This window comes from Tiliqua scincoides, chromosome 5 (genome assembly GCF_035046505.1).
Source record: "Tiliqua scincoides isolate rTilSci1 chromosome 5, rTilSci1.hap2, whole genome shotgun sequence".
NCBI lineage: Eukaryota > Metazoa > Chordata > Lepidosauria > Squamata > Scincidae > Tiliqua > Tiliqua scincoides.
The window spans coordinates 87,964,128-87,978,778 of NC_089825.1; the positions used below are offsets into that span (position 1 = coordinate 87,964,128).

Consider the following 14,651-nt stretch of genomic DNA (forward strand, 5'->3'; position numbering starts at 1 on the left):
GAAAAGATATGAGGATAAACGCAAAAAACACTGGAAAGCAACACAGAGTATCTGGATTCTCTGATTAAGAATATTTCAGACTACATGTTTAGCATGGAAGTATCCATGGTCCTTGCTCAACCAGATTCCTGAGAATACCTGAAAATGTGGAAACAAAATTTAAGGCACAGGTTCTGATAAGCAATAAAAAAAAACAAAAAACAGATAATATCAGGGACCGTGAGAAATGGCGCAGGAGATCCCACATCAAGATCTACCATGAGTGGGTTTTCAAAAAGTAAAAAGCACCACTGGGGCAGGGAAGGAAAATCAAAATGGGACTGCAGCACTATTGACTAGGGGAAGATTTTGAAAACTTTTTTCTCACTCACTGTTTTTAGGACAAACCTTCCAGATTGCCCTATGGTAGAAAATATACAGGCAGCTGTTTGGCACCTGAACTCTACTCTTCACAGTGTCCTATACATTCTCTTAACTTCCAGACTTCAATGGATTTCCATGTGAAGTGATTCTACCATATAAACACCTGAAACCGCTCTGTAGTGAAGCAGCCCATTATTTCATCTAACTCAGTACTGTATTGTCTAGTGCAGTGGTTCTCAAACTGTGGGTTGGGACCCACTTGGTGGGTCGCGATCTGATTCCTGGTGGGTCGTGAGAAGCTGGCGGCAGCCATCTTGGAAGATGGCAAAAGACCTAGGTGGCACCATTTTGGAAGTGGGCAAAGCCTGGGCATCGCCATTTTAAACTTCCTGGCACTGAGACGTAACTAAGAGCGGCTTGCACGTGCACAAAGAAAGCACGTGCCACTTTTCCCCAGAAAGCATGCTGCTGCCTTCCAGCTGGACCTCCCTCTGCACTTGGAGGCTTCCCTCAGGGGGGCCAATCATGGAGTGCAGGCTTGGATTGCAGGCAAAGAAGGACCGGGAGAGACGTGGACGAGCCAGCCAGGCTTCTGCCCACCAACCTTTGTCAGCTTGGCTGCCTTGACAGGATGGGCTGCCTTGGGGTTGCAAGACAGCAGCTCCCCGCCCCTGCAGCTGGACTGGGCTGGAGAGTGTAGGTGGAGACCTGAACACAGGGCTTGGGTGAGTAGAGGCAGACCCGCGTGATCTCCCCTCTTGTGAGCCTGCCTTGAAAGCAGCATCACCGCCGCCGCCACCCCATTGCTGTTCTCGTTCTCTGCATCACGACCTCTCTCCCTCTCTGAAATCGCCTGGAAGCCAAAATCCTTTCCTAGCATGTCTTCTTTTTATATCTTTGCTGGGGTGAGGAGGGATCCCTGGTTGCCTGGCTGCCAAGAGAGCAGCCAGGAGGGGGGGAGGAGGGAGGCAAGCCTGGTATGTGGGGGGAAGCACCCAGGGAGAGTGCTGCTCCCCCAGCCACTTCTCTGATGTGCACCCTTCCCGTTCTCTTACTTCTTTCTTAGGCTGCAATTCTGTCTACTCCTAGGGAGTAAGCCCCATTGCCAATAATGGGCGTCAATTCTGAGTAGACGTGCTTAGGCTTGGGGGAGATGAGGGGAAGCATCACTGCTTATCTTCCTTCTGAGGGGGATACTTCTGTTTTTATTTCCTTTATTTACAAAAGCTCAAGTTACTTCTTATGTTGAGGTGCATGAGTAGGGTGCACTTGTTTCTGGCTAGTGCTGAGCACAGTATCAATAGCCACATCAGTGTTTGTTGGTTTCAAGCGCAATACAAGAAGTAGCTTGAGATTTTGTAAATAAAGGCAGAAATAAAAACAGTAGTAAATAAATACACAAATATTTTGTTCCAGATGTTGTTTTATTTTTTGCTTGATAGCAATGGTAGCTAGGGCAGGGAGAATTGGAAGACGCTTCTCAGCTGGAATACTGTCTCTTGTCATTTACAGTTTGAGTTTCTAGGCAAGAACTTTCTGCTTGATGACATCACTTCCAGCTCTGACAGCACAGTGATGCCACCTCCTGTTTGATGTCATTTCTGGCTATGACATCACTTCCAAGTTGCTGACATCACTTCCGGTAGGCCCCGACAGATTGTCATTCTCAGAAGTGGGTCCCGGGCTAAAAATGGTGAGAACCACTGGTATAGTGACTAGCTTTGGGTCTTCAAGGTTTCAGACAGGGGTCTTCCCTAGTCTTCCATACAAAGCATGTGTCCTGTCACTGAGCAACAATCCATCACAACACAGGGTAAGGTGGCCGTGTCAGGTGGAAGATCTGAGACATTTTTAAGGATGGCAGAAAGACCAAAATGATCCCTTGTGCACAATCCCTTGGGAAGTTCTCACATGTGGTAGACTCTAATGCTAAAACATTTGTCTGTCTTGGCCACCCCCCCCAACCTAGGTACAGGGAGCCCCTATCTGATTTCACCCCTCTACATCACCTGGTCTTTTAAAGGGGTAAAAATCATCAGCTGGATCATGGTGTCTTTAATATCTCACCTTGGTGGTCCTAAGCCAGGTTAATTCAGGATCTGTGGTTGAGATTGTTGGTTTATTTTTATTTGCATGTTTTGATTCTCTCTTAATGTTTGTTGGTTTTATTGTACATTTATACCTTTGTAGACAGGTAAGCCACCTTGGCCACCCTGGAAAAGCTGGATAATGTGTTTTAAAACAAACTCACAAAGGCTGCAATCCTAACCACACTTTCCTGAGAGTAAGACCCATTGAACAAAATAGGACTTACTTCTGAGTAGACCTGATTAGGATTGTGCCCAAAATCTCATGACACCAAGGAAAGCATGTATTAGGAGCATAAGGGTGGAATTTTCTACACTGTTTATTCCCTTCCATTTATTTTCCCCCTATTTATTAAAAAAAAAATTAAATTAGGAATTCAAATATTACAATAACACACAAAATACAAAATAAAGGGCATTACCTACAAATGCAAATGAGAAAAAAAAACTTAATAGGAAAGGCTGGCTATCACAAAACAAAGATAAACAATTTTGGGTACAATCCTAACTCCTTATGTCAGTGCTTTCCAGCACTGGCATAGCGGTGCCAATGGGGCATGTGCTGCATCCTGCAGTTGGGTGTCACTCAGTTCAAAATAAGGGAGTGTTTGTTCCCTTACCTCAGAGCTGCATTGCCCTTATGTCAGTGCCGGAAAACACTGACATATGGGGTTAGGATTGCACCCTTAAACAAAAAAATAGCAAAAATCACAGGAAACACATAAACTGCTTGCTTGTGTGCTCTCTCTCTCACACACAAATTCTGCCTTATGTGAAGAAAATTACAGCAATTCTGGGAGGAAGAAACACATATGAGGGGCAAAACATAAAAGAAACGCAACAAGAATACAAGATGACAGCCTAATCCTAACCAACGATTCTCTTAATTTGAGGAGGACTCTGTGACTGCCTCCCCACCACAGGATGTGGCACATACCCTGTTGGCATGCTTGCATTGGCAATGGAAAGTTGGTTAGGATCGGGCTGTGAGAAGTATAAAATATTCTTGAAGGCTGCATCAATCATTCTTTTCCCCATTTCCTTGCGGGCCAAAACCCAGTTTCCAGAAGAAAAGTTTACCTCATTTTCATGGGGACTCCCCACTACATAAAAGAAAAGGTCAATGCTGCTTTTATAGACAACGGTCAGGCCTTCTAAGAAAGCAATCTCACCTGAAGAGAAAAAAAAGAAAGCAAATTATAAGGGAAATGGCAGTGAAGGTCTTAAGGAAATTTGCAACTTCATCAGGCCCCACCTCTTTTGCCCACAGGTCGGCTGCTGGACTGGTAATCTGATTTCTGATTGAATTTCTATAATTCCCAAAAATCCAGTTCTACCCACTCTGTGGCTTGTAAGTGGGTGAAGCTAGAATGAGGCAAGTCTTTTCTCATTAGCCAAAAATGAGCAGGTGCTGGCTGATCTGCAAAAGGTTGATAAGTAACTTATGTACAAAGCTCCCTCAGAGCTGAAAGTCAGGTTTGTCCATGCTGACTTTACCCAGAGAAACTTTGACACATCACAGCATAGCAACATAATTAAGGGGCACTGACAACTGTGTGTGGGTCAAAGGGAGGTCTGCTAGCCTTGACTGCAGATCCTGTTGGCCTGACCATAAACCTTTGCAAAACTAAGGGCCCCATCCCATACAACTTTCCAGCACCTATGCAGTCGCAATGCAGCTCCATGGTACTGGAACAAACATTCCCTTACCTTGAGGAGGCCACTGCCTCCCCCCCCCCCACCACCACATGCCCCATTGGCATAGCTGCATCAGTGCTGGAAAGATGGATATGATTGGGCCCAAAGAGAGGACTTCAGCAGTTGGAGAAGATGGGTCTGTGTTTGGCATTTTGTATTGGCAACCTTCAGTCTCGAAAGACTATGGTATCGCGCTCTGAAAGGTGGTTCTGGCACAGCGTCTAGTGTGGCTGAAAAGGCCAATCCGAGAGTGACAATCCCTTCCACACCGGGAGCAAGTGCAGTCTGTCCCTGGTCTGTCTCCCTGGCTATGGGCCTTCCTTCTTTGCCTCTTAGCCTCAGACTGTTGGCAAAGTGTCTCTTCAAACTGGGAAAGGCCATGCTGCACAGCCTGCCTCCAAGCGGGCCGCTCAGAGGCCAGGGTTTCCCACTTGTTGAGGTCCATCCCTAAGGCCTTCAGATCCCTCTTGCAGATGTCCTTGTATCGCAGCTGTGGTCTACCTGTAGGGCGCTTTCCTTGCACGAGTTCTCCATAGAGGAGATCCTTTGGGATCCGGCCATCATCCATTCTCACGACATGACCAAGCCAACGCAGGCGTCTCTGTTTCAGCAGTGAATACATGCTAGGGATTCCACCACGTTCCAGGACTGTGTTGTTAGGAACTTTGTCCTGCCAGGTGATGCCGAGGATGCGTCGGAGGCAGCGCATGTGGAAAGCGTTCAGTTTCCTCTCCTGTTGTGAGCGAAGAGTCCATGACTCACTGCAGTACAGAAGTGTACTCAGGACGCAAGCTCTGTAGACCTGGATCTTGGTATGTTCCGTCAGCTTCTTGTTGGACCAGACTCTCTTTGTGAGTCTGGAAAACGTGGTAGCTGCTTTACCGATGCGCTTGTTTAGCTCGGTATCGAGAGAAAGAGTGTCGGAGATCGTTGAGCCAAGGTACACAAAGTCATGGACAACCTCCAGTTCATGCTCAGAGATTGTAATGCAGGGAGGTGAGTCCACATCCTGAACCATGACCTGTGTTTTCTTCAGGCTGATTGTCAGTCCAAAATCTTGGCAGGCCTTGCTAAAACGATCCATGAGCTGCTGGAGATCTTTGGCAGAGTGGGTAGTGACAGCTGCATCGTCGGCAAAGAGGAAGTCACGCAGACATTTCAGCTGGACTTTGGATTTTGCTCTCAGTCTGGAGAGGTTGAAGAGCTTTCCGTCTGATCTGGTCCGGAGATAGATGCCTTCTGTTGCAGTTCCAAAGGCCTGCTTCAGCAGGACAGCGAAGAAAATCCCAAACAAGGTTGGTGCAAGAACACAGCCCTGCTTCACTCCGCTTCGGATGTCAAAAGGGTCTGATGTGGAGCCATCGAAGACAACAGTGCCCTTCATTTCCTTGTGGAAAGATCTGATGATGCTGAGGAGCCTGGATGGACATCCAATCTTGGGGAGAATCTTGAAGAGGCCGTCTCTGCTGACCAGGTCGAAAGCCTTTGTGAGATCTATGAAGGCTATAAAGAGTGGCTGTCGTTGTTCCCTGCATTTCTCCTGCAGTTGTCTAAGGGAGAATACCATATCAGTGGTGGACCTGTTGGCTCGGAATCCACACTGCGATTCTGGATAGACGCTCTCTGCAAGTACCTGGAGCCTCTTTAGTACAACTCGGGCAAACAGCTTTCCTACAACGCTAAGGAGAGAGATGCCGCGGTAGTTGTTGCAGTCACCCCTGTCACCTTTGTTCTTGTACAGCGTGATGATGTTTGCATCCCTCATGTCTTGAGGTACTCCACCTTCTCTCCAGCAGAGACTCTTGACAATTGAAAGGTGGCAAATTTAAAAAAAAAATCCTGTGTGTGTGGCCCTCTAGATCAGTCTTTTCCAACCTTTTTCAGCTCGTGGCACACTGACAAGGCACTAAAATTGTCAAGGCACACTACCAGTTTTTTACTTACATTAAATTACTACATTACAGTTAATATTGAATAAATCAAATTAATACAATTAAATCATTACATGACAAAAAAATTGACAAGAAGCATGGAGAGGGCAGTATATGTGGTTTCTGAAAAGGAGGAAAAATTATATGTTCAAATTCTTATCCAAAGTGCCAGAAAGCGTTGGCAAAGACAGGGCAGGCTGATCGCATAGTGGAGAATGTGGGTGAGGGGCAGTGAGGAGACATGATTGAAACAAATGCAGGATTAAACTGGGGGTGGGGGAGAGAGAGAGAGAATGGGAGGCAGTGATTCTGTATCTTTGGAAGGTGCTGACAAGTGAGGGGAGGGACAGATCATCATTGGCATCCTTCAGTCTCAGAAGACTATGATATTGCGCTCTGAAAATTGGTTCTGGAACAGCGTCTAATGTGACTGAAAAGGCCAATTTGGGAGTGACAATCCCTTCCACACTAGGAGCAAATGTAGTCTGTCCCTGGTGTGTCTCCCTGGCTACAGGCCTTCCTTCTTTGCCTCTCTGCCTCAGTCTGTTGGGCAAGTGTCTCTTCAAACTGGGAGAGGCCATGCTGCACAGCCTGCCTCCAAGTGGGACGCTCAGAGGTCAAGGTTTCCCACCTGTTGAGGTCCATTCCTAAGGCCTTCAGATCCTTCTTGCAGATATCTTTGTATCGCAGCTGTGGTCTACCTGTAGGGCGCTTTCCCTGCACAAATCTTCATAGAGGAGATCCTTTGGGATCCGGCCATCGCCCATTCTCACGATATGACCAAGCCAAGGCAGGCGTCTCTGTTTCAGCACTGCATACATGCTAGGGATTCCAGCACGTTCCAGGACTGTGTTGTTTGGAACTTTGTCCTGCCAGGTGATGCTGAGGATGCATTGGAGGCAGCGCATGTGGAAAGCGTTCAGTTTCCTCTCCTGTTGGGAGCGTAGAGTCCATGACTCACTGCAGTACAGAAGTGTACTCAAGATGCAAGATCTGTAGACCTAGATCTTGGTATGTTCCATCAGCTTTTTGTTGGACCAGACTCTCTTTGTGAGTTTGGAAAATGTGGTAGCTCCTTTACAGATGCATTTGTTTAGCTCAGTATCGAGAGAAAGAGTGTCGGAGATCCTTGAGCCAAGGCACACAAAGTCATGGACAACCTCCAGTTCATGTGCAGAGACTGTAATGCATGGAGGTGAGTCCACATCCTGAACCATAACCTGTGTTTTCTTCAGGCTGATTGTCAGTTCAAAGTCTTGGCAGGCCTTGCTAAAACAATTCATGAGCTGCTGAAGATCTTTGGTAGAGTGGGCAGTGACAGCTGCATCATTGGCAAAGAGGAAGTCATGCAGACATTTCAGCTGGACTTTGCTCTCAGTCTGGAGAGGTTGAAGAGCTTTCTGTCTGATCTGGTCCTGATCTGATGCCTTCTGTTGCAGTTCCAAAGGCCTGCTTCAGCAGGACACCGAAGAAAATCCCAAACAAGGTTGGTGCAAGAACACAGCCCTGCTTCACTCCACTTCAGATGTCAAAGGGGTCTGATGCGGAGCCATCAAAGACTACAGTGCCCTTCATGTCCTCATGGACATGTGCTGACAAGTGAGGGGAGGGACAGTAAGAGAGTTGCTAACTGTGATTGTGAGATTGGGGGGGGGAATATTCCTGGGGAAGGGGGTGGGGTGGGGGAGAAGAGGAGAGAGAAGTGCCAATTGCCTGCTTGTGTATTTGAGGGGAAAAAAAGAGTGCAACCAAAAGCCCAATCCTATGCATGCCTGCTCAGAAGTAAGCCACATTATAGTCAATGGGGCTTACTCCCAGGTAAGTGTGGAAGGGATAGCGCCCCCAGAGCCCAATCCTATGCATGCCTGCTTAGAAGAAAGCCCCATTATAGTCAGTGGGGCTTACTCCCAGGAAAGTGTAGATAGGATTGTGGCCCAGCGCCCTTCCTCTAAAAGCCCCAAAGTGCAGGGAGGGTTGCTTTGGGGAGTTGCAGGCAAACTGGCAAGGAAAAGGGACTTTCAGGGACCCTGAAACCTTAGGTTGGGGGCCTCAGCAGACTCGCTCACTATGTACCTGCTTGCCTGCTTCTGGCTCCCTCTTCTCACTCACTCTGCAGCTCCCACCTCCTGGCTCCTTCAGGCTTCTCTTGTTGGCCAATCAGCATGCAGACAGGCAACAACCTCCTTCCTGCCCAACCCTATGCATGTCTACTCAGAAGTAAGCCCCATAGTAGCCAACGGGGCTTACTCCCAGGAAAGTGAGGATCAGGTTGCAGCCTGAGTCATGCTCAGTAGCAGGAGCAAGCTCCAAGCGGACTCTTCAGCTGCTGCATGCTACCAGCCCCTTCCCTGGTTGCTCCCTTGCTTGTGCTGCCTGCCGAGGCTCAAAGCAGCCACTTCTCCCGCACGCGGGCACACAGCTGCTGCCTGCCTCCTCTGATCCTGCGGTACACCTGAGGCAGCCTTGAGGCACACCAGTGTGCCACGTCACAGCAGTTGAAAACCGCTGCTCTAGATCAGGGGTCTCCAAACCCCGGCCTGGGGCCAGATGCAGCCCGCAGCAAGCCTCTGACCGGCCCACAGCCAGCCTCTTGTCCCCTGAAAGCCTCTGGCCCAATTGGCTGAACGTGACAGGAACTACACTCTGGTTGTGTCTGGAGTGTGTTCTAAGGGCCAGAGAGGTTGAATGAACGAGCCCATTCATTCATTTATTCACTCATCTAAGTTCTATCTCTAATTTATTTATATAAATTTTATATTTAAATTTTTTTCCAGCCCTCATCACTGTGCCAGATATTTGATGCGGCCCTCTGGCCAAAATGTTTGGAGACCCCTGCTCTAGATCACTGGTTTCCAACCCGAGATCCGTAGACCACTGGTGGTCTGCAAGACCCTGAAAAGTGGTTCACAAGGTCACAGAAAAGATTGCCTTTGATCACTTTCAGCGAGTCACTGAGTGCATTCCCCACAGACCAACAGAGAGGGCAGAGAATGGATCACCAGCAGCTGGCACTGAAATGTCGGCTGTGGGCAGTCCATTCTCTGCCCTTTCTGACAGTCTATAGAGGAGCACTCACTTGGGAGACACTTCCCCATGGACCCCCAAAGAGGGTGGAGAGTGAACCCACCACAGCCAGCAACAGAAGCAGCAACCCACAAATCTTCTCTCTATATAAATCTAATGAATCTTCTCTAATTATTACAAATTTAATTGTATTTTTTGTGTGCAGGGGGGTAGGGGCTTGCAAGTGGCCCACAACGATTCCAATTTTTGCCTCAGTGGTCTGTGGCCTTTTAAAGGTTGGGAACCACTGCACTAGATCATGGCTAATCTTTGTACACTGGTACGTGCCTAAAAGGCAAAACACTGGATGGGATGTATCTAGGGAAATATTTAGGTTACCATCTCCCTTTGTCTTCTGCCCAGCAGCTATATTTGCTGCAAGCTGTTCTGAGAAGGCAGTAGAGGGCTGGTAAGCCAAGTCCATTCTCAAAGTGGCCTGTTGACAGGGCATCTCCCCAGGTTTCTCTATCACTGATGTGACAGCTGCTATTGCTGCCTGACCTCTCTGTCTCTGTGTCTCTCTCTCTCCTGTTTGGAAAATCTCCTTCTGGAAAAGACAGGAAGAGACCCAGAGTGACTGGTCAGGCAGCGCCACTCAGGAGGGCAGATTAGGTCCAAGAGTTCCTAGTTGCTGATCTCTGTCCCAGTAACCACATACTCACTGTCAGTCTTGTAGGTTTTGTTGAAGACATTCCTTTCAAAGTTTTTCTGTTCTTTTATAGATGGAAAAGTGTCATCATAATACTGTGGAGAGTGACAGCAACAAGCTTAGAGTGATGACAGGATAAGAAAGCATCAGAGCAGAAAACGTAAACAAGAATAATCTTTGTCCACAGGTACACTTAGAACTGGAAATCTTTAGGGTTAACTGATTACAGAAATCTTAGTTGATTGAATCAAATGATTTTTAAATGATTAATTAATCCATTACATCATCATAAATGTGCATGTGGCTAAAAGAATCGTTTTGAAGGGGGGGAAAATTCTTAGGTCATGAATGTATGTCACTTTTAATGCCTTAGAAAAGGCATTCCTTCCTCTGTGAGAATAAAAGAGAATGTCTCTCCTAAGATGGTTCCAGCAATTGGCAGTTTTTATAAGTACTTATATTCAAATTAATATTTTTGTTGTGTGGCTGGATGAATCTGTGATTCATCTGTGACATATGGACCTAAGTAAGAGACTCTGTAAAGGCTGGCCTGCAGTATCCGCAGGGGATCTATTCCTGGATCCCCTGCAAATATTGAACCTGTGGGTATTGAGATCTATGGGTGGGGCACAGAAGACCTTCAGACACAACTCAAAGAGCCAGACGCAACTGGAAGTTCTGAAGTGCGGCAAGGCCTTGCACAGCCTCCCCACACTCCAAAAGGACTCTAACAGGCACTCAGAGCCAGATTCATCAGGCCACACAATAAAAATGTTAATTTGCTAAGAAACGGGAAGTGCCCCCCCATGCCTCAGAACATCTCCGGACACAACTGGAAGGCACTTCCGGTCGCGTCCAGAGGTCCCCTGGGGCCCTCCAGATGTCGCATTGGGTCAAATCCGTGAGTTCCGAACCCATGGATAAGGGGAGCCCCACTGTATTGTCTATTTGTCAAATGGGGTTCATAACTCTACCATCACTTATTTTGGGAACCAAACTGTGCTTTTAACAAAATTGCTGGTGGTACCTACCTTAGCTAAAAGTCGCTGCCCAAAGCTGTCCAAGATGAAAATTGCTTTGACAGTGTAGAGAGAAGGTTCCTGGAATCAAAAAGGATGAGCTTTATTTTGGAGCAGGAGTAGGAGTTACAGTCAGGAATTACGGTGAGGCCTACAGATACACAGCATCTGTTTAACTTCCATCAACAGTGGTTTGTAGTACCATGACTACTTCTATGCATGATCTCTAGCCAACCCATCTAATTTGGCATTACAAACCATGTAAATTATTTGGAACGCATTTAGATAGCACCACTAAGGTGAATGAAACTTCAAAAACTAATCTACAGTAGCACTGCTGGCCCAACACCTCCTGACACCTAAGGCAGTATGCCAAATGTCACACCCCCCTTACCCCATGATGTGGCAGCCTCTACTCCTCCCACTCTCCAGTGTTCCAGCTCAGAACTCTCCTCCCCCTCCACATTTCCTCTTCCTCTCTGTCCCCCTCTTCCTTGTCCAAACTGGGGAGTGGAAGGAGAAGGAGGGACAGTGGAGGCAAGTAGGCAAAAAAGATGGGTGCTCCTGCACCAATCTGCTGCCTGAGGTGACAACTTCAGTTGGCCTCATGGATGTACAGTTGGCCCTGTACAGTACATAGAACTACAGAACTCTGCCTCACAAGTTGCATCCGTGTTTTCTCCCCAAAATACTGTGAATATTTTCACTCTCTCAAGCTGCTCCTGTTGCAACTAGCAACTAGTCAGCTTTTTTGCCTATCATGTTTCCCATTGCTTTGTTGACCTCATTGTGTTTCCCCTAGTCTCCCGCTGAGTATCAGGTTGCTGGGGGATCTGGGGCAAAGCCCCATGCTGTTCCTCCATGGCACATTGGGTGCTACCACTGTCACTGGAACTGAAGGTTCAGGGATCAGCTAGCCCATGCCAGGTTGCAACCAGTGGGCACCCAGCTACCCCCTGACTTCTGCCCCTCAGTGACTTTTTGAGGCACCCCTGCTTCCCAACTCATTCAGGGTGCTGTCCACCCTGCATTTACTATCTAGGACAGGGGTGTCCAAACATTTTGGCAGGAGGGCCACATCATCTCTCTGACACTGTGTCAGGGGCCGGGGGGGGGAATTAATTTACATTTAAAATTTGAATAAATTTACAGATGTTTACATAAATGAATATATTAAAGATGAACTTATATGAATGAATGAAGGTCTTGCAACAGCTCAAGGCCTATAAAAGGCCTTGCGCAAAGCAAGGCTGGCCTTTTCTTTGCTGCTGCTACTGCATCACAGACATGAAACAGCAAGCAGTGGAGGGAGCCCTCATCCCACAGCTAACAGGAGAGGTCAAACAGTCGCCCTCACACTGAAAGTTGTTGCATTGGGCCAGTGTGGGCTCCAGCAACTCTCCGGAGGGCAAGAGGCTCATTGGAAACTGGGAGCTCCCTGAGGGCCACATTGGGAGTCCTCGAAGGCCGCAGGTGGCCCCAGGGCCGGGGTTTGGGCACCCCTGATCTAGGACAGTGGTTTCCAACCTTTAGGAGTCCATGAACCACTGGTGCAAAAGTTGGAATCACTGTGGACCACATACAAACCCCCACCTCCTGCATCCCCCCCAATACAATTAAGGGCACAATCCTAACCCGTATTCCAGAACTGTCCTAGCTGCAGTGCAGGCCCAAGATAAGGTAACAAACATGCCCTTACCTTGAAGAGGCCCCCCTTGACTGGCTCCCACTGAAGGATGCAGTACACTCTACATTGGCACAACTATATCAGTGCTGGAAAGTTGGTTACGATTGCACCCTAAGTTTGGTAGTCTAGGAAGGAATGCTCAGTGTAAAGCTGGAAATTCAGGCTGCAGCTATGGGTGGTCCATTCTCCGCCCTCTCTGGTGGTCTGTGGGGGAGCGCTCGCATGGCAAGATGCTGGAAGTTATCAAAGGTGATCTTTTTTCACGGAGGCCTTGCAGACCACTTCTCAGGGTCTAACGCAGCTATTTTCAACCATTGCACCATGGCACATTGGTGTGCTGCAAATGGCCTGCAGGTGTGCTGCAGGAGTTTGGGGGAGGGTCATAATATTAGTAGGGCCATTGGAGGATGTGAGCCCCCAACCAGCAATGCAGTGTGCCCTGTCAATTGTCAAAAAACTGATGGTATGCCTTGACAATTTTAGCGCCTTTTCAGTGTGTCATGAGAAAAAAAAAATGCTGAAAAACACTGGTCTAATGGATTACCTGTGATCCATGGACTATGGGCTAGGAACCACTGATCTAGGACGACAATACTGTTACCCCAACTGCCAACCCTGCGCCCCATCTCTTTCTCTAGTACAGTCTTCCCTTCTGCCAACCACTCTTGATTTGGGACACTACCACCCCAAACACCCTAGTCTGAACAATATTTCTTTCACCTTGGCCTAGTTCTCACAAACTGCAAATAAGGTGAAGTACTGAGTGGGACAGAGCACTTGCCTTGCAAGCAGGTTCTAGGGAGGGCAGAAAAAATCCCTGCCTGAAACTCTGAAGAGAGCCACCACTATTCTGCAACAGTGATACTGCGCTAGGTGGTCAGTGGTCTGGCTGTGTTAAAGGCAGCTTCCTCTGCTCCAAAAATAAAAAAAATTATCTGTGGCTGTACTGTACCTTTTCAGACTGCAATTCTCCCTGAAATGCTATTTTCCTGTGCGTAGGATTTTTTTTTCTTTCAGGGAGAAGGATATACTACAGTCCTTCTGGAGTTCTAGTTTTCTACGTATATAGATTGGTTTGTTTTTATAGAGTAAGAGCCCAATCCTATCCAACTTTCTGGCATCGGTGCAGCCGCAATGCAGCCCCAAGGTAAGGGAACAAATGTTCACATACCTTGAAGAGGCCTCTGTGACTGCCTCCCCACCACAGGATGCAGTGTACGCCCATTAGCACAGCTGCACAGGCAGTGGAAAACTGGATAGGTCCCGAGTTTCCACCTGCACAGGGTGACCAGATGTCATAACCGCAAAAGAGGACAAGGCACCCCAAAATGTAGGACATCCAAGAAAAATGTAGGACAGGCCAAAGGCTCAAAACACTCGTATATTGTTTTCATGTAACTGAAACACTGTATTACTTACTAAATTCAAAACTATGTTACACCTAATTTATTACATATCATTGATTAATCACAAGAAGGCTATGCGCTGCCTGCCCAGAGGGAAAAGGAGGACATTTAAGTTCTTTGCTAGGCTCAGAAAGAGGACATGTTCTGGAAAAAGAGGACGCCTGGTCACCCCACACCTGCAGCTTGAAGTGGAACAGTCAACCCACAGGTCAGCCACCTCACTGAGAACTAGACTCTTGCCAAGTCCGGAGGCCTGACAGATACCTCCGCAGGGAAATCGGTGCGCTCTTCGGAGACAAGCATGCTTCTTTTGCGCAAGGCGCTTCGGAAGTTGATGCCGTGAACACTGGGGGGAAAGTCTGAGCATGATTCGAAGCAAACTGTTGCCACGACGCTCGATTCCCGCCCGCCCTTCCCTCCTGGCGCTTTCTCTCCCCTCGTACCAGCATGAGCCCCGCAGGGATCTCCATGGGTCCGGCGGGCACGCCGCCACCGCAGCCTCCTCCTCCTCCTCGTCCCCCTGCAGTGCCCCCGGGGTGGTCGTGCTGACGTGGCCGGGCCCCTGCCTTTTGCATCTCGCCTCTCTCCCAGGCACAGATCAGCTCCGGCCCAGCTGGGCTGCTCCGCCCCGCGTAGGCATTGGGTGGGTGGCAACAGGCTCCCTTCCCCTCCCCGGGATGATCATGCAATGCAATGCAATGCAATGCGAGGATCACTCCTAAAATATGTCCACGCAGGGAGGGGGACG

General features: G+C 48.1%; 1 protein-coding gene across 3 annotated transcripts in view; it reads right to left on the reverse strand.

The window, feature by feature from the left end:
- The window catches only part of COPZ2 (COPI coat complex subunit zeta 2), a 30,222-nt gene extending 15,637 nt beyond the window's left edge, over positions 1 to 14,585 (reverse strand). For all 3 annotated transcript variants that reach the window (XR_010794541.1, XM_066628398.1, XM_066628399.1), the window contains exons 1-4: positions 14,347 to 14,585; positions 10,823 to 10,891; positions 9,805 to 9,886; positions 3,531 to 3,622 (exon numbers count right to left, since the gene is read on the reverse strand). Coding sequence is in view for 2 of the 3 variants with exons in the window: in XM_066628398.1 (XP_066484495.1) it covers positions 3,531 to 3,622; positions 9,805 to 9,886; positions 10,823 to 10,891; positions 14,347 to 14,478 (375 nt within the window). In the remaining variant the exon portion in view is untranslated. The remainder of the gene's footprint in view (positions 1 to 3,530; positions 3,623 to 9,804; positions 9,887 to 10,822; positions 10,892 to 14,346) is intronic.
- Positions 14,586 to 14,651: the final 66 nt, after the last annotated feature.